We start from the raw sequence: 20,327 nt of genomic DNA, 5'->3' as shown, positions 1-20,327 counted from the left end.
GACATGGTTGCATAAACAATTACATTGTAAACTGTTGCATAACCAAACTCCAAAACAGTTTCATTCTATTATAAGGACATATAAGCATTCTTGTAGCGCAAATTACTTACCAGGAGCTGACATAATCATAGAAGGATCGAGATGCCCAGAAAAAAAAAAAAAAACAGTTGAAATCAGTTCCATCTCTTTCACACTGGTCATAGAACGTAAATTATTAAAACTCGTGGTCTTTGTTGATCCATCTTTATTAACTAACCAAATTATACAAACGAAAAGAATAAAATGTTTTATACAAAGATTAAAAAAAATTATAAATGCTATTTTTGTACAAATATAAATGCTCAAATTTAAGTTACTTTCTTTCCACTTAACAAATGGAATTTGTAAATGTCATATTTAAATTTCAACGAAGCGTTTGGTTTGAATTTTAAAACGAAGGATACCTCGTGATCTTTTAAATAAATCATTTTTAAACCGTTATTCGTTGATCTTTATTCGTGAGATGCATTAACTTTACACATATTTATAATAAAAAAAGTTATATTTTTGACATAAAAATAATATTTTTGTAAGTGATTCAAATAGAATATATGTATCGCAAAATTGACACATACGACTATCTCACGAGAGTTTTAATTATGTTATTCTTCACACTTTTGGATATAATATTTGTAGATTATGAAAACTTTATATCTATACTATATACTGAATTATTAACATACCAAAGTTGTTTTACAATTTTATCTTTCATAATATTTTTTTAATTAATTTTGTTATTGTGAGTTTATTAGCAGTTTTTATATATTTTCAATTTTTTCTGATTATTTTTTTTTATCTAACTTGCCTCTAATTTTTAAAGTCCAAACTATTTTTAATAAATTTTATATTAATTAATAATATCATATTATAAAAAAATAATGTATATTTTTTACACAAAAATTATAAAAAATAAAATTAGTATGACGTTGCATGCCACGAAACAGTGGGCTTTCTAAACTGTGGTAGAGATACTTTGTCCTCACTCCCAGTCGGCCCAAAACATGGCCACTCAGATCATCAGAACGCTCCGCCACAAAACCACCGCCGCCAGTTGCCTCTTCCTCTTCCGCGCCAAAACCACCTCAGCGCAGTATGTAGCCTCGAGGCACCGAGACCCCACCTTCGAGAAGCTCATGGACAATTACAAGAATCTACTCAAAGTAGTGTCCATACAAGACCTCATTCTCTCCTCAACCTCTGCCCCGCCCTCCGTCTCCCTTGAATTCCTCCGCCGTCTCTCCCAAACCCTCCATCTCAATCGCGGCCCTGCAGCTTTCCTCCGAAAATATCCCCACATCTTCCGCATTTTCAACCACCCCACAAAGCTCCAACCTTTCTGCACTCTCACGCCTGCTGCGTTTCACCTCGTACGTCTAGAATCCGATTCCATTAAGAAATCAATGCCGCTTGCTGTCACCCGGTTGGTGAAGCTTCTATCCATGTCATTGACTAAAAGGCTGCCGCTTCGAGCCATTTTTAAGGTCTGGAGAGAACTGGGTCTCCCCGATGACTTTGAGGACTCCATCATTTCGATGAATTCTGACCTTTTTTCGCTTCAAGATGGTAATGAGATGAACACCCATGTCTTGATGCTTAATGCACATAAGGTGCATGATGAATGTCTAGTTCCTGCTATTGAGAACTGGAGGCTTGTGGAGTGCTGTAAAGAGGACTGTCGTCTGGATAGGACTGAGTTGAAGCACAGTTTCAATCATGGATTTCCGCCCGGGATGCGATTGAAGAAGGATTTTAAGGCTAAAATTAAGGAATGGCAGATGTTACCTTATATCGGTCCTTATGAGGAAATGGGGCTCAAAGAAATGCAGAAGAGGGTAACTATTAGTAGGAGGATGAAAATGGAAAAGAGGGCTGTGGGAATTGTGCATGAATTCTTGAGCTTGACTTTGGAGAAAATGGTGGAAGTGGAGAAGATCAGCCATTTTAGGAAGTGGTTTGGAATTGATTTGAATATGAGGGATTTGTTCCTTGACCATCCCGGGATTTTCTATCTGTCGACCAAAGGTATAAGGCATACAGTGTTCTTGAGGGAGGCGTATGAGAGGGGATGCTTGATCGAGCCAAACCCTGTCTATGATATTCGAAGGAAACTTCTTGATCTTGTTGCTCGGGGGCGTCGTGGATGGAATGAAGACGATCACGAGTCAAACAGTGTGGAGTTTGGAGATAAAATGGAATAAACTTAGCAAGAAAATCAATTCTCTTGTATTATAGAAGCTGAATCTTGTGCGAAACATTATCCACAGAGCAAACTGTGTGCTCAAGTTAGCTAGAAATCGGGAATGCACATGAGTTATCAATCTGGGAAAACATGTATCGTGTTTCTTGCAGGTTATGAGTTCAGTTGTAGCTTAAACATTTATGTGATGGAAGTAAGAGGTAACTATGTTTCTACTTATTTTGCCTTCCTGATCACGTTAGTCTTTTAAGTAAGGAATTGAAGTTTATGGATGATTCTTTGTAACGAAAAAAGGATGATAGAAGGCCAATCCGAGACGAACCAAATTGTAATGAGTCACCTTTGTTCAACATATCCCAAACAGCAGTAGCCATATTTTCGATTAGAGTAGCTTAAAGTTGGTGGTTCACACAGTTTAGGACATTGGATCTCTTGAACACCAAATTTTGGATAATTGTTGCCAAGAGCTTATGCAAGCCATCTTATCTTTTGTTCGAATCATTCACAGATTTTGAAATTTTGATCTTCCTGAGACATTCTTGCGCTCTCATAAGAACTCCACCAGCCTTGCTTCTCCTTTTATTGCAGACATAATTGTTAATGTCATCACCGTTATCTGATGATCTCTTTTTTTTTTCTGCAGCTCTTCAATGATGACTCTGTAGACAAAAAGTAAACAAGAAAATCAACTCATATTATAGAATAATTCAAAGACGAAGAAGGAGAAAGAGAGAGATTACAAGCAGTGGTGGGGAGAGTGAACCAGGAGATGGAGAAGTTAAATTAAACATAGATTGAGAACAAAATCTGAGATTAAAGGCTACAGTGTTCATTTTGAGGTAGTGAAACTTGCTTGGGTATTGAGTTTCTAAGATTTCCAATTCTTCCTTTGCTGCATCTAAAACTGCTCTCTTGCGATATCTCGCATTTCAGGATGTTCTCTCACACACTATTAACCATATCTTGATCAAAAGCATATTTCCTAGACAAATGTTTATAACTTAACTTCACTCCCGCCTGACCATTATGCTCCAGTTTTGTCAAAAGATGCGCCACAGCATTAATGCTCGTCTCTCAGAAATGTAGTTTCGGAGTGCACCATTCTGCCAAAACGAACTAGCATTTTTAAAAAGCGTCACATACAACGGCAACTTGGATCTGAAACTGTTGAAAAGTTCACTTATTGTGTCGTTTTTAAGTACCGAGTACTTTTTTCTTTCAAAATAAAAGTAACGAGTATTCTTAGGCTAACAAATATCATTTCTTTAGTTTCGGTCCCTAAGGTTTTAACGCTCCCAACTTTTGGTATTTCATATCATATTGCACAAGAAATAGCTAGCATCCAACACATCCACAAGAAAGATGTACCTTTAACAGAATTTGCACATCCCATTGTACCGTGGTTTAATTACGTTATAGCACTTTTGGTTCACAAAAACCCACTGGATAAATTTATATTTCCAGTATGACACAACTTAAATATCTAATAATAGTACAACTATAAATTTATATTTATGTAACCGTGAAATCGCAAGGGAAACCTGTGGATACAAAAGACATTAAAGCTGAAGCACAGGGAACTGATTTAGCCAGCTGCCTTTCCCAAGACAGCAAACTAATTACCCAAGAAAGTGTCAACCCTTGCATTATCTTTTCTTGACAAAAACTTCATACAAATCGGAGGCTTTACACCAGCCAAAGCTAAGATTGAACTGGGCAATGTCCAAATCCCATCTCCACATATCAATCCCGACGCCACTGCTGGTCCAAACGCATTAGCCTTAGCCTTATCCACAGTCTCCCAGATGAAAAGAATCAAGCTCCCCACGCACATATCAATGGTAAAATATGGTCCAAGATAGAAAGGAATCGCCATAGCCATTGGGATAGGAATAAACCTAGCCCATTTCGGCCCTACAATGTCTCTTAAGCCGTTGATGACTACAGCTCCTATAAAGAAAACGTAACACAGCGTGAGACAGTGCTTCGGCAGGGATGAAAACCCCTCAACTCCCAAGATAGCAATGCCACGGAAGATAGTCGCATTCGGTGCTGGATATTGTGAGCCAACGGTGCCCAGGTCGGGGAACGCCTTGTAGAATATCCAAAACACGCATGGTGCAACGATACAACCAATAGCAGTCCCGATCACCTGGCTCACAAACATGGACCTGGGAGAGGCGAGAGTCATGTATCCGGTCTTAAAATCTTGTGTGAGGTCTGATGCAGTGGAGACTATATTCATCATGACTCCACAAGCAGCTAGTCCGGCAAGAACTCCCCCATGGGAGGCTCCAGCCCATGCCCCAATAACGAATATGGCCAACTTTCCATAGGTCGATACTAGAGACCAATCGGTGAGTCCACTTCCGTACGCATTGCAAAAAGCTAATGCCGGTGCAAATATATACATGACAACTATATAGTACCATTTGAGAGGATGGAAAATGTGTGGAAGAGTTGCCGTAGAGATCATGGCAAAAATGGTGTATCCAGAAATGGCGACCCATGTTGGAATTTTGTCCTTGAGGAAAAGTCGGGTCCGACGTTGATCGTCATAGGATACTGAAGAAGTATTTGGAGGAGATGAATTGGAACCAACTGGGATGGCTGAGCCTGTATTTTTATCACGGATTTGATGGTACAACCCAAGTAAAGTACTTCCTAGGACCTTGACGAAGTTGTACAGGCCATCACCTAGGATCATGGCTATGGCAATGAAGACCTGTGAAAGAATCACAGAAGGTTTTATATATATAGGTCATCCAAACGTTCCAAGATTTGGTTTAGTGTATTCTAACATACCCGGTAACCTTGAATGCCATGGAGATTACCAGACGGCAATGTTGCTGAGTACCAATCACCTTTCCTTTTCTCTATGAGCGGCCACATTATACCCCACGAGAGAATGGCTCCGACTAGTAAAGATATATTGATCAAATACGGACATATCATGCCGACACCAACATATGTCGCCGAGAAATCGAAGTAGAACCTGGTTTTTTATCAACAATTATAAGGCTTAAACTAATACCAAGGATAAAAAGATTGCAAATTTAACTACTTGATGTTAGTCAATATTGGCCATCTTTACTTGTTATGGTAGGCTTTAAGACCAAAAGTTGGAAATTCAACAAATCCGCAGCCATCTCCCGCAGTGAAAAACCATTGAAAGAAGCCCCACAAGAAGCTGAAAGAGCAGAATTTCCCCAAGGATCTTACTTTTTTCCTGGAGGCAAGCAACGCAATATAAATTTTGAAGACTTGTGCATTCAAATACTATTTTCCAAACAAGATTTATGGTGAGAGTATGATGGAGCTCACTTTGCCAACTTGGCTCCCAGAGGAGTGTGGAAGCTGTTGATTAAATGACCGGTAGCCGTCCCACTTGGGTACGTCAGTTTGAAGTCTATGATCATGATCTGAAAACCATTTAAAACATAGTTCAGATTCTGCATGAGTTCAAAATTAAGTGGAAAAATTGAAAGCATTATACATCTCTACAGGACGCGTATGGGAGAGTTTGTCCCAAAAAACTCGTCTCAGTTTGAAGAATCACTCACAATTTGTTGGGGAATGACATAGGACATGTAACAACTGTAACATCAACAAATAGATGGAAGTATGGAGTTGTAGACATTCATAGTTTATTCTTTGGCTATTGGCACATGGGAAATTACTCACTCGGCATCGGCAGAGTTATGTTATTGACAAGACATGTTAGCTTTGTAAAGTGGCCGATGAAACATATGATCATTGTTCTTTCAATGCAACATGTCGGTAAATATTTGGAACTCTTTGCGTGAATGGTTGGGTATGCAGAAGAACATGGGCTCTGTTACTGCAATGCCCGAGACTTTCAGAGGAGTATACAGTGGTGGATCCAAGCTAACAAAAATGAGAGTTATAGCATTGGCAGCATGTGTGTATCATGTGTGGAATATGAGATTCAGAGCTTTGTTTGAAGGCGAATCACTGGACATTTCAAGTACTGTTATGAAGATCAAGGTACTTACATTACGTTGGAATTATTGCAATGACATATTTGTTTGATTTCATATCTCTTGATTGATACTCGATTCCAGAGTATGCCCTATGTAGTTGAATAGAGTCCCGAGGTATGCCTCGTATATACGTGCTGGATCATGGTGCAATCTGAGGTTCACTCGCTACCCCATTGGGCGTTCCTTGTTATGATGTTCGGTTGTGAATGTATAGTTTTTGTTGTGTTGACTTGCTCCTACTGTCCTGACACGAGCTATCCGACCAGGGGAAGCAGACTAGCCTCTGTTCTTGATCTCAGTTTAATGGAAGTGTGGAGTTATGCTGTGATTTTAAGGATTTACAAACCTGCTGCCACTTAGATTGTCATGTTGATGTGTCATCATAGCCATGTATTACTGTATTTGATATTTGGTTAGGATATAAGTTTGCTTTTGAATATGTTGTTAGTTAGTATTGCGTTGTCATTTTTTTTAGGACGTCTAGTTTACTTGTAAAAACTTCATTTTTTTTAACGAAATCATTTTATTGAAAAAAAGAAAAAACTATGGAGTTGGAGAGAATGTACAGACCTTACGGAGTGGCACCACAGAAAAGAGTCCCAGAAAGCTAACCACAAAAAGGAATCCAATCATCCATGTGAGGGCTGGATTCTTGGTATTTTGTGAGTCATTACCTTCAGTAGAAGTTTTGGCAATAGCTTCACTCATACCCAACAGATAGCTTCCAAAGCCTCCTGTACAAATTTAATCGATAGAAGTTAATTCATTCAGAAGCTGCAAAACAATGAACATTCTGTTATATAATAATAATAATAAATAAATAAATGTCTCGTGAGTATGTCCGAGTTAGTGGAATAGACGGACATTTGATAATTGTTAGTAATTCGATTTTTCCAACCAATACCTTCTCTAATTAGCTTGTCATACATAGCTTGCCCAATATATTTACCTGGCTAATGTGGTTTGCATTAATCAGAGGGTTTACCCAGTACACACCGAAAAATAGCATTTGCAAAAAAACAATATTACCCTCTTCAAATATAAATGCCACATTTTTTTTTTCATTTATCTCAAATATATAAGAAGTATCTATATTTATTATTACTTTCAAAATTATTTTATTAATCTATCATATTCATTAAAAATATTATTTATTTTTATTAAATCTTTATATCCTATTGAAGCATTCATTATATATAAATAAATTAAAAAAATCAGTGTAAAACTTATTTTTTTTAAATAATTTTTTAATTTGTGTAAAAATGTGTGCCTAAATATACAGAACGAGAGAGTAATAAAAAAAAATTATTCGCGAAGAAGAGATTCTATGACAATCATGGCAAAAAGAATCGACTTTGGAGTTATCCGAAGCCTAAAAATTGGACTAGTCAGAATACAGGGGTTGTAATCATCTTTAAATTCAATTTTGAATCCATATCCAGAAGGAATATTCACTTGGAAAAATTAATGTGAATCAACGAACCACCAATTCTTGGCATGTTAAATGGTAAAATTCATTTTTTTTTTGTATGGTATGTTAGTCATTTTGGATTTTGATTTTTATATTATCAAATTTTAATTTTAATCATGTTTTTTTCCGGTATTTTTAGTTTTTATTATAAGTGTTAATGCGACATTATACATCAGAAAAAATACTCAAATTGTCAAAATTTTAAAAATAACAATCTAACGGATTAAAAATAAAATTTGACAAAAAATATGAATAAAATTGGGATGAAAACAAAATCATTTTTATCATGCTAAATTAATTTTTTTGCTAAAAAGAGATGGCTATATTAAAAGCTAACTCCATTGTGCGTCAACTAAAAAAGTCTTCCAACTAGGCATTCGTTTGTGATTGTTACACGCCAATGAAATATAACCTTGAAACCTCTAAATTTATTTATCTTTCATATACACAAAATTCTAAAAGTAAAAAAATTAAAGCATGCGTATTCTCAATTTTGCAAAAAATTTAGAGCAACAACAGAAAATCATCCTAGAAAGATTCAGTGCGTGTGAGAGTTTAACAGTGTAAGGATCAGTACTGTACGTACCGCTGAAGGCTATGCCAGATGAAGCTACAACACAGGTCTGAACCACAGTGTTCTCCTGCCTCGTAAATGGCTGCTTGAGAAGCCCAGATTTATCCAGAAACTTGGTCCAAACTTTCACGAAGAAGAACCCCAGAAGCCCCGCCGATACATTGAGCGAAGGGATGATTCCCGTGGTCAGATTCAGCTTCATCACTATGAATGTGAAGAGAACACTGAGAACAAAGCTCACGAAGAAGGCTCTGAAGGTGAGCTGCTTCTGCCATGGCGGAACCTCTTTGCTCTCGAACAACTTCTCTACTGACTGATCATCTTCTTTCTCCACGGTTTCTTCGCCGTGATCGTCGTCGCAGATGAAATTATGGGCTTCTTCGGGCTTCGGATTGTTGATGCTCGTGGAATTATGATCCATTTGAGTGTGTGGATCGATCTTTTTGTTTGTGTTGTAGAGATGATATTATATACGAGTTGTGGGTAACATAGTTGTATATGTAGCATTGTTGTCAACTTTTGTTGGTCCCGCCAAAAAAGCGAAGAATTTTGTACTTAAGAATCAATAGTTAATGAAATAAATATGCTTGATTTTTAAAAAATGGTGCATAATAATTCAACATAATATGCCATTGTCATATCAATATATATATGAATTAAATTTTACGATACAAAAAATTCAATACAAAAATTTCATTTATCAAAATCTTATAATAAATTCAATATAAAATCTTATTAGATAATAACAAAATATCACTATATAATTATTATATATATTTGTTGAAAGTTTAGTATTATTTCTATAAATTACTACAATTCAAAGGTTTTATTTCTTAAAGTTTTAAATGCTTGTTGATTTTTAAGTAGGAGATTTTTCGTTTGTTTGACGAGACTACCATTCAGTATGTATTATACACATGCACATACATACATACATATATATATATATATATGTGTGTGTGTGTGTAAAAATTGCGGTTTATATTTTTTACAAGAAAAAAAAATACTAATATTTTATGTTTTGAAAATTTATTTCCACATTTGTCATTGTCACTAGGGATGGCAAGTTCCTTCGAACCTGTTGGAGGATCCGATACCCGACTCGAATAGAAGAGGGTATGGAGGGATTTTTATACCCGATTAAATAATTGGGTAATCGGGTATGTGGATTTTCGGGTTCGGGTATGGAGGCGGGTTTGATATAATCCGACCCACACCGGACCCGAATACCTGTTTAAATTAATATATATAAATATATATATATATGTATGTATGTATATATGTATATATATAGTAATTATATTTATTTATATTAAAGATTCATCAGTCAATCCACTGATTTTCGGAATTTTCAATACATATAATCATAAATTTGAAAATTTAAAAAAACGATGCTTTGTATATTAAAAGAGAAGAAAATATATAAAACTTCATATACACACACACTTATTATAAAACATGAATAATTTTTCTTATTGTTCATTTAAATAATTTTTTAATTATTCATAACTCCATTGAAACAATTTAAATTTGAAAAAAATTTAATTGTATATGATAATTGGGTATTTGAGTAGGGNAAAAAGAACACACACTCTCTTAATACATGAGAACAAACACCTCACAAATATTATATAACTAAGCACTCAAATGCTTATAAGATGAGAGAAAACTCGAAGAAGGGATGATTTTAGAATGAAGGGAGGGAGCTCTATTTATAGAGCCTCTGTCAGTGTGAAAACGCGTTTGATAAATTTTCTCGAACTTTCCTGAGTCAAATAATGCCAATCAGCCGTCCAACTTTGACAAACCTCTCGACATGCATTTAATGCTCCTGCCAATAAAAGCATGTTCCAACTTCTGGCATTTGTCCTTTGTGCAATCTCAATTTCGCTTCTACTAGCCGTTGTCTCCTGTTTTGCCCTGTTGTTCGGAATGTTTGGAGACACAATCTTTTGTAGATTCTTGTGTCAGCTACGAATGGCTCCTTCTATTGAATGTGGTCTACTCTTAGCGAAGGGGCTCAAGAAGGAGGAGTTTGAGTTGTTTAATATGATGGCATGGGTTGTTTGGTAGCCATGCAAAAGAACACAAGCAACCTCTCGACAACCGACATGTTTTTATATTGATGGGGCTATCTCGTTGTTGAATATATTCCGCAAAACTAGTTTGGTGTGTGAACTATTGAATCCTTCGACGCAGCTTATCGCTGACCGGGGTTGGATGCCTCCGTTACAGAACCAGAAGATTGGATGTTGATACGGGGATCGGTGGTTACAATAACAAGTGCAGTGTTGGGACAGTAGTTCGAGATCACCAAGGTTTTGTTGTTGATATTGGGCTTCCGTTATTAGGTACGCAAGTTCCGTGTAAGGAGCGGAATTGGCCAGCCATTGGTTTTGGTATAGATTTTAGCTTGTGCCATGGGTTTACAAACACTTGCATCTTTTCGGATTCTCAACCGGCAGTTAAAGCAGTAACTAATCCGGCCATGGAGCTTGGACCTGAAGGAGCCATGGCCTTGCAAATTAGATCACTATAGTCTTCTACTCTATCAAGCATATGAGAAGAACATCCAATGGAGCTGCTCATCGTTTAGCTGGTACAGTTCTTTCTTCGATGACGAATCTCAAGTGGCTTATGGTGACATACCATCTTGTTTCTCTGATATTGTAACTATTGACTTTATGAATTAATGTTAATGAAGATTTTCTGAAAAAAAGAGTATTATTTCTATTTTAGCTTTTTGGCTTTTGAGTATGCCAAAAAAAGTGCCGAGTATTCTTGTTTGGTTTAAACATATTATAGCAATTTTGGTTCCCAAAAACCACAGGATAAAATTCACATACACAACTTAGATATATTTAATGATAGAACAACTATACATTTATATTTATGAAACCGTGAAATAGCAAGGGAAAATTGCGGATACAAAAGAAAATACATGAAGCTGAAGCATGGGAATTGATACACCAAGACAGCAAACTAATTACCCAAGAAAGTGTCAACCCTTGCATTTTCTTTTCTTGACAGAAACTTCATACAAATCGGAGGCTTCACACCAGCCAAAGCTAAGATTGAACTGGGCAATGTCCAAATCCCATCTCCACAGATCAATCCCGACGCCACTGCCGGTCCAAATGCATCAGCCTTAGCCTTATCCACATTCTCCCAGATGAAAAGAATCAAGCTCCCCACACACATATCAATGGTGAAATATGGTCCAAGATAGAAAGGAATCGCCATAGCCATTGGGATAGGAATAAAACTAGCCCATTTCGGCCCTACAATGTCTCTTAACACGTTGATGACTACTGCTGCTATGAAGAAAACATAACACAGCGTGAGACAGTGGTTTGGCAAAGATGAAAACCCCTCGACCCCCAAGATAGCAATGCCACGGTAGACAGTCGCATACGGTGCCGGATATTGTGAGCCCAAGTTGCCTAGATCGGGGAATGCCTTGTAGAATATCCAAAATACGCACGGTGAGACGATACAACCTATAGCAGTCCCGATCACCTGGCTCACAAACATGGACCTGGGAGATGCTAGAGTCATGTATCCGGTCTTGAAATCTTGTGTGAGGTCTGATGCAGTGGAGACTATATTCATCATGACTCCACAAGCAGCTAGTCCGGCAAGAACTCCCCCATGGGAGGCTCCAGCCCACGCCCCAATCATGAATATGGCCAACTTTCCATAGGTCGATGCTAGGGACCAATCGGTGAGCCCACATCCGTAGGCATTGCAAAACGCTAGTGTCGGTGCAAATATATACATGACAACTATATAGTACCATTTGAGTGGATGGAAAATGTGTGGAAGAGTTGCCGCAGAGATTATGGCAAGTACGATGTATCCAGAAATGGCAACCCATGTAGGGATTTTGTCCTTGAGGAAAAGTCGGGTCCTACGTTCATCATCGTAGGATACTGTAGGAGTATTTGAAGGAGATGAATTGGAACCGACTGGGAGGACTGAGCCTGAATTTTTATCACGTATTTGTTGGTATAATCCGAGTATAGTACGGCCTAGGACCTTGACGAAGTTGTATAGGCCATCACCTAAGATCATGGCTATGGCAATAAAGACCTGTGAAAGAATCACAAAAGGTGTTAAACACACACACACACACACACAGGTCATCCAAACGTTTCAAGATTTGGTTTAGTGTATTTTAATATACCCGGTAACCTTGAATGCCATGGAGACTGCTAGGCGCCAACGTTGCCGAATACCAATCACCTTTCCTATTCTCTATGAGCGGCCACATTATACCCCACGAGAGAATGGCTCCAACTAGTAAAGATATATTGATCAAATATGGGCATATCATACCGACACCGACATATGTTGCTGAGAAATCGAAGTAGAACCTGGTTTTTGATCAACAAGTATGAGGCTTAAACTAATACCAAGAATAAAAAGATTGCAAATTTAACTACATGATGTTAGTCAGGCTATCTTTACTTGTTTTGGTAGGCTTTAAGACCGAAGGTTGGAAATTCAACGAATCCGCAGCCATCTCCCGCAGTGAAAAACCATTGAAAGAACCCCCACAAGAAGCTGAAAGAGAAGAATTTTCCCAAGGTTCTTACTTGTTTCCTGGAGGCAAGCAACAAATTAAATTTAGAAGACTTGTGCATTCAAATATTGTTTTCCAAACAAGATTTACGGTGAGTGTATCCGGAACTCACTTTGCTAACTTGGCTCCTAGAGGAGTGTGGAAGCTGTTGATTAAGTGAGCGGTAGCCGTCCCACTTGGGTACGTCAGTTTGAAGTCTATGATCATTATCTGAAAACCATTTAAAACTTAGTTTCAGATTCTGAGTTCAAAATTAAGTGGTAAAATTGAGAATATTATAGTTTTCTACAGGAGAAATCGACATGTATGATATGTCACAATACAAGTTCTAGCGTATGCAACTTCAAAGATGAGAATCTATATGAATGTCTCTCTTTTGTAAAACTACAAGTAGGCAATAAGTCAAAGAGGAAACACCATATCCCAAATAAGGTGGAGCGCAAGTCACTCCTCCACCATTAGTGAAAGTGCATAACCATTGAAAAGTTGATGCCCACAGTCGCCCACTCCAGATGACTTTCAACCTTAACCTTACCTATATGTGAAACAAGTAGCACGTTATGGACACCTATACCCCATCTCTCATCTCCCATCAATATCCTGCCAGATTCTGTTACAGTCAAAGCACCCGATGGTAATTCTTTCTAAGTTTGCTCCTCAACAAGAGCACCGATATTATGCCATTATCTCAAAGGAGAGTTTGTCCCAAAAAACAGGTCTTTCAAATTGAAGAATCAGTAAGGAAAGTGAAAAAGGAGAAAATCTCGTAAGGATAAAGATGAATGGCTATTCTCATTAATCAGATAAAAATATCCTACTCTATATATACACAATTGAATAAGGGCAAATAAAGAAATACAGCAACAAGAGTTTGTTAAACCGTTACAAAACTCTATCCAAGGATTCATCTAGAATTCCACATCATATGTGGGTTCCCATTGCTGATGTGGACTTCCCATTGCTGATGTGGACTTGTATTACTTAACTTTCCCCCTCAAGGTCAGCGTGGGATTGGGTAAAACGCTGAGCTTGGTCCGAAAGCGAGTAAATGAAGCGGCTGATAGAGGCTTTGTGAGTACATCAGCGAGTTGATCACAGGAGGGTACAAATCGAACTGCCATTTGATTGGAAATGACCTTTTCTCAAAGAAAGAATAAGTCAAGTTCAAAATGTTTAGTTCTTGAATGCAATACCGGATTTGCACTGAGAGCTACAGTACTGAGATTGTCACACCAGACAACTGGAATGTTAGGGGAACCAATGTGAAGTTCTGACAGAATGGATTTAAGCCAAAGGAGTTCTGCTGTTGCATTGGCTAAGCTGCGATACTCAGCTTCTGTGCTTGAGCGAGAAACAACAGGTTGCTTCTTGGACTGCCGGGAGATAGGAGAGTTGCCAAGAAACCAAAAAAAACCAGAAGTAGATCGCCTATCATCAATATCATTTCCCCAGTCGGCATCAGAATATCCTGTCAATGTAAGCCGAGATTTTGCTGTGAGGTGGATTTCATAATGCAGTGTGCCATTGAGATAACGAAGAATTCGTTTAACAGCAATCCAGTGCAAGTGGAGAGGACGATGCATAAACTGACTCACTTTATTCACACTATAGGCGATATCCGGTCTTGTGAATGTACTGTGCTGCGATAAAGAGTGATATCTTCAAAGGGATCGCCTTCTCGAGTTGAGAGTTTGAGAGAAGAAATCATAGGAGTAGGAAGAGACTTGGCCTTGTCCATCTTAGTCCGAAGAAGTAGATCATGAATATACTTTGCTTGAGAAAGAAACAAGCTGTCCCGAATTGGCCGAGAGACTTCTATACCAAGAAAATATGAAAGATCACCAAGATGTTTTAATGAGAACTCAGAATTCAGACGTCGAATGAGAGCTTGAATGTCCATAGCATTACTCCTTGTTATGACAATGTCATCCACATATACCAGAATATAAATAATTGAAGGTGACTGGAATCGAACAAATAAAGAAGAGTCAGCCTTGGAAGCATGAAAGCCAATGTGCTGTAGAGTGGTCTTGAGTTTGTCAAACCAAGCACGAGGTGCTTGTTTTAACCCATAAATGGCCTTGTGCAATCTGCAAACTAGCATGGTACTTCCCTGTCGTTTTTCAAAGCCTGGAGGTTGATGCATATGAATGGTTTCATGAAGATTACCATGAAGAAACGCATTATTGACATCTAATTGTTGAATAATCCAGCCTTTTGTCAAAGCAATTGTGAGGACCAGTCTGATTGTAGTTGGTTTCACAACAGGACTGAAAGTGTCAGAGTAATCTAGGCCAGCAGTTTGAGAGTATCCCTTGGCAACAAGACGAGCTTTGTGGAATACACCTATACATCCCTGCACCCTTTAGAGAAATAATAAAACCCTAGTTATGAGCGAACCTAGATTAGATTTTTAAGACTATATAAATTATAGGTATAATATAAATTATATTATATGATAGGTACTATATTTTTCTGTCATCAAACTTGACATGTCTGGAAATGTACAGACGGCCATCTTCGCTGAGGCATTTATAACCTTTATGCTTCGTGCTGTAGCCAAGGAATGTACATGCCTTGGAGCGAAAAGCAAGTTTGTGAGAATTATACATTCGGAGATAAGGGAAGCATAGACAACCAAAGACACGGAGAAATGAATAATCAGGAGTAATATGGAACAACCTGTGAAGGGGGGTCTGTTTATGAATAATGGAGGAAGGTAGCCTATTAATTAAGTAGACAGCTGTGGAGAAGGCATTATCGCAATAAGTAAGAGGCATATGTGCATGAGCAAGTAAGGAAATACCAGTGTCAACAATGTGCCTATGTTTTCGTTCCACAACGCCATTTTGTTGGGAAGTATAAGGGCATGTTACACGGTGTTCGATTCCAAATTTTTGAAAGAAAGAAACCAATGAACGATATTCCCCACCCCAATCTGTTTGAAGAGCTTTGATCTTGTGATTACATTGCAACTCAACATTAGTTTTAAACCTTTGAAAAACCTGAAAAACCTCAGATTTATGTTTAAGGAAGAAAATCCAGGTATATCTACTAAATGCATCAACAAAGCTAACATAGTATCGAAACCCATTATTGGAAATATGATGAGCTGGACCCCAAACATCAGAGAAGACAAGTTGGAGTGGTGTAGAGTAGACTGTGTGAGATATAGGAAAAGGTAACTTATAGTTTTTACCCAACTGACAAGCAGAGCAAAGAGCAATATTGTCATTACTTTGAAAAGAAACATTACAACTGTTTAGTACTTGCTTTACAGTAGGAAACATGGGATGACCCAATCTACAATGCCATCTAGCTAATGTGGATGATGCCACTTGAGGAGAATGATGTGCTAACTGCACTTGATTTAAAGGAGAAGTTAAGCTAAGGCAGGACGCTTGTTTGGATGAGAAACGATCAAGTTTGCCAAGATGAAATCTGTATAGTCCTTCATGTAGGTTGCCTTTGAGAAGCTGAACCTTGGTTGCCAGATCCTTCACAACACAGAATTGTGGGTGAAATTCAAAGAAGACATTGTTATCTTGAGCAAATTTGCTTACACTAACAAGGTTTTTGATCAGATTAGGGACGCAAAGCAAATTATTTAGATGATATGTGCGAGAGTTGTTGTGTGAACAAGAGTGAAACCGTGACGCTCCTTTATGCGAAATAGGTAGACCAAAACCATTACCTATGTAAACTTTACCTTCACCTGTGTGCTCAGACCCAATAGTGATATTACCAAGATCATTTGTAATGTGATGAGATGCTCCAGAGTCAGGGAACCACCAATCTTCATTGAGCATCTCTGGTTGTTTCATAGCTACTACAGCAGAAAGAGTATGAGATTGTCCTCGATTTGAATTGACAGTAGGTTGGAAGTGAGAACCTGAGTTCCTGTGTTGTGGAACAAAATCTTTATCAAACCGATAATAACATTTTTCAGCTACATGTCCAGAATATCCACATATTTGACATGTTGGGCGATTATTGTTGTTGTTCCAGCTCTTTCTTCCACCTCTAAAGAAACGGCCACGGCCACGTCCACGAGGAGTGGAACTTTGATTTGAGGTATCACGACCTTTTGATTGAAAAAATGTAGTGACATTGATATTAGGAGGGCTTCCATCAGTGGGGGCGGTGTAAGATTCAATACGTGCCTCATGTGCCATTAGTAGTGCACTGACATCTGCGGGTGCAAGAGCCTCGACTCTGGAGGTGATATGAACTACAACAGCCTCATATTCCACTCCAACTCCTCCTAAGATGTACAGCACATGATCATTATCAGAAATTGGATGACCACACACAGCTAGTAAATCAACATAGCCTTTCATTTTGCTAAGGAAGTCTTTCATGCTAAGACTTCCCTTCTTCAATGTTTGTAATTGCAACTTGTATTGCATTACACGAGCCTTAGATCTGGTGGCAAAGAGATGCGTGATTCGCGACCAAAGTTGAGCTGAGGTAGTACAACCGATCATCTGGGCTTGAATGCTTTCGACCATGGAACCAAGTAAGAAGGAGAATAAAAGCTGATCTTGACGACACCACAAGATGTAAAGTGGATTTATCGTTTCGGTCATATCCTCTGTAATCAGAATTTTTTGGGGAGTAGGCGTTTCTTCCGTGAGCAGGTATTCAAGACCCAGCCCATTAATTCCCGAAGAAATTTGAAGCTGCCAAAGAAGGAAATTATCATCACCGAGTTTTACATGGGTGATCTGATTTGCTGGGTTAACAAGCACAAGATTGGATGTGGTGCTGAAATTATTTTAGGAGGTGTTGTTGCTGGAATTAGTTAGTGAGAAGGCTTCCGCCNGAATTCCTCAAACCGATGAAGTATGGAGTTGGAGAGAATTTACTGACCTTACGGAGTGGCACCACAGAAAAGAGTCCCAAAAAGCTAACCACAAAAAGGAATCCAATCATCCACGTGAGGGCTGGATTCTTGATATTTTGTGAGTCATTAGCTTCAGTAGTTTTTTTGGCAATAGCTTCACTCATACCAAACAAATAGCTTCCAAAACCTCCTGTACAAATTGATAGACCAAAAGTAAGTTCATTAAAAGCTGCAATTCAATTAACATTCTAACACAACATACATGATATGCCTGTATTCTCATTATGAACATTCTATCAATGAATTTAGTTTTTGTTCAGATTACATTCGCTCAATGGATAATTTTTAGATTTACAAAGTATCGGATATAAAGATTTTCCAATATATCTAATAATTCAATTACGTGTCACTTGTTTGTTGTTTCTTTGAGAAATAAATAAGTATATTGTCTATCTGGGGAATCAAATATGTATTAAATTAGAAACAAACCAAAAATTAGTAAAGTCTTGACTTTGTAGTCATCCGAAGCCTAGAAATTTGACTGATTACTTGTGATTGAAATCATCTTTCAATCCCAAAACAAATATCATTAAATTCATTTTTTATATTTCCAAATCTGGGAAAGCGGACAATGAGAATCAGTTCGGTGATATCAAATATAAGTTATGATTAAGTCATATGTATGTCAGAAAACTTAGTTTGAGCTCGATTGTCTTACATATTTTTATTATTTCAATTTCATCGTATTTTTTTAGTCCAAATAGATACAAATCGTTGAAATTGTTGAAAACGGAACTTAATCCCAATTAACCCAAAAATTAATGGAATCCAATATGCTAAATTATATATATATATACCGATCATATTTACAAGAATGTCTCCTGAAACGTGTCTAATGACAATATATTTGACAGCCAAATTTAAACCACGGTTATATTTATTATTGATTATTGTAAATAATAATTGTAATCAATAATGGTTGAGCCTGAGTTAACGTGCATCGGACTTGAAAAAGCGTTCGCACTAAATGCATTCACTTTTCACAGTTGTCGAGGTCTTAAAAAAAAGTACTTGTAATTATCATATGTTTATTAAAATACTATTCACATATATATCCTTGAAATTTCCAAATTAATTTATATATATTCATATACACAAAATACAATTACGAATAAAAATAAAAACAAAAACTAATTCGTTGACCAAAAAAGTTAAAGAGTAATTATTTTTGGCCGGAAATCATCCTAGAAAGATGGACATGGTTATCTCCCTCTTAAATTATTATTTAATTCCTCGAGATTCATGAAATTACTTTCCCAAATGTTAGAACTCAAAAAAAATATATCTAGAGTTGGAGTAGACATGTATATTCCGTGCTCTGGTCATATTTTTCACAGGTACAATAATGAAAGACAGAAAAGGTTAAACGTAAAAGTACAAAAAATAAGTTTAACCTCTCAAGAATCTTACGAAAACTTTCACAATAAAAAATAATAATATATCATTCCAATAATAAATTCTTCTCGACACAAAATACGACCACAGAACATATAGACAAATTCTTGTCAAGTACAAATATATATTGATCTAATATGGCCGACATATATCTATATTATAATCCCCAATCGGTCAAAATTTTATCAAACTAACTTAAATTTTAAGAGAAATGATGTGAATGGATAATTATTCGAGAACAAATAAAATAATTTAAAGAATAATTAGATCATTTGTAGTTATCAAAATAGTAAGTGAAATAAATGGATAATAATGAAGCTAAGCGATGGTGTACGTACCGCTGAAGGCTATGCCGGAGGAAGCCACAACACAGGTCTGAACCACAGTGTTCTCCTGCCTCGTAAATGGCTGCTTGAGAAGCCCAGATTTATCCAGAAACTTGGTCCAAACTTTCACGAAGAAGAACCCCAGAAGCCCCGCCGATACATTGAGCGAAGGGATGATTCCCGTGGTCAGATTCAGCTTCATCACTATGAATGTGAAGAGAACACTGAGAACAAAGCTCACGAAGAAGGCTCTGAAGGTGAGCTGCTTCTGCCATGGCGGAACCTCCTTGCTCTCGAATATCTTCTCCACTGAATCGTGCTTCGCCGTGCTATCCTCTTCTTTTTCCACGATTTCTTCATTGGAAATGTGGGTTTTTTCGGGCTTCCGATTGTTGATGCTCGTGGAAGTATGATCCATTTTGGGTGTAAGGATCGATCTTTTGTGTGAGTTGTGGGTGAGAGAAATATATATTTGGCGCAGGTCATGATCATTTATATATAAATATTTATTCATCGGGGCTTTCAAAGTTTTCGCTATCTTGTAAATTCTTTATTTGTATGTCATCATTACGTATCATATTCGTAGCGGATGATTCCATATTTTGTTTTGGCGTCGGTTGATCCAAGATTCATAATAATATTATTTTCAGTTTATATACATATTTATATATATATATTAATTTTAATCTTCTTCTTTTTTATTTGATATTGATTTAACGTTGACAAAAAATATATATACTGTTTCTCATCAATATTATGATAATAAAAAGATTATAATTGCTAAAAATTGAAAGATTCAAAACAAAAAATGAAATTTTACTATATACATC

The 20,327-nt window shown here is 37.2% G+C and overlaps 3 protein-coding genes across 4 annotated transcripts; 1 reads left to right on the top strand and 2 right to left on the bottom strand.

Annotated features, from left to right (window-relative positions):
* Positions 1 to 996: 996 nt before the first annotated feature.
* LOC140970939 (protein ROOT PRIMORDIUM DEFECTIVE 1) lies at positions 997 to 3,533 on the top strand. Of its 2 annotated transcripts, none has more exons than XM_073432947.1 (2): positions 997 to 2,388; positions 2,880 to 3,533. In XM_073432947.1, exon 1 carries the CDS (start codon positions 1,041 to 1,043, stop codon positions 2,235 to 2,237), a length of 1,197 nt encoding a protein of 398 aa, XP_073289048.1. In that variant the 5' UTR covers positions 997 to 1,040; the 3' UTR covers positions 2,238 to 2,388; positions 2,880 to 3,533. The 2 variants fall into 2 exon arrangements, with proteins under 2 accessions (XP_073289048.1, XP_073289047.1); XM_073432946.1 differs by having other exon boundaries at positions 997 to 2,436.
* Positions 3,534 to 3,658: 125 nt separating this feature from the next.
* Positions 3,659 to 8,783, bottom strand: LOC140970938 (probable metal-nicotianamine transporter YSL7). Its single transcript, XM_073432944.1, has 6 exons — positions 8,298 to 8,783; positions 6,811 to 6,974; positions 5,561 to 5,658; positions 5,331 to 5,465; positions 5,042 to 5,231; positions 3,659 to 4,961 (listed from the first exon to the last, which is right to left on the bottom strand). Exons 1-6 carry the CDS (start codon positions 8,704 to 8,706, stop codon positions 3,852 to 3,854), a joined length of 2,106 nt encoding a protein of 701 aa, XP_073289045.1. The 5' UTR covers positions 8,707 to 8,783; the 3' UTR covers positions 3,659 to 3,851.
* A 2,332-nt stretch (positions 8,784 to 11,115) lies between these two features.
* Positions 11,116 to 19,977, bottom strand: LOC140970937 (probable metal-nicotianamine transporter YSL7). The gene is made up of 6 exons (XM_073432943.1): positions 19,510 to 19,977; positions 17,743 to 17,906; positions 12,983 to 13,080; positions 12,756 to 12,890; positions 12,472 to 12,661; positions 11,116 to 12,377 (listed from the first exon to the last, which is right to left on the bottom strand). The coding sequence occupies exons 1-6, from the start codon at positions 19,913 to 19,915 to the stop codon at positions 11,268 to 11,270; spliced, it is 2,103 nt and encodes a 700-aa protein (XP_073289044.1). The 5' UTR covers positions 19,916 to 19,977; the 3' UTR covers positions 11,116 to 11,267.
* Between the last annotated feature and the right edge of the window lie 350 nt (positions 19,978 to 20,327).

The sequence above is a fragment of the Primulina huaijiensis genome, chromosome 2 (assembly GCF_012295235.1).
Source record: "Primulina huaijiensis isolate GDHJ02 chromosome 2, ASM1229523v2, whole genome shotgun sequence".
NCBI classification, from domain to species: Eukaryota; Viridiplantae; Streptophyta; class Magnoliopsida; order Lamiales; family Gesneriaceae; genus Primulina; species Primulina huaijiensis.
Note: the sequence above shows the minus strand (reverse complement) of the source record. Positions and strands in the feature narration are given on the sequence as shown.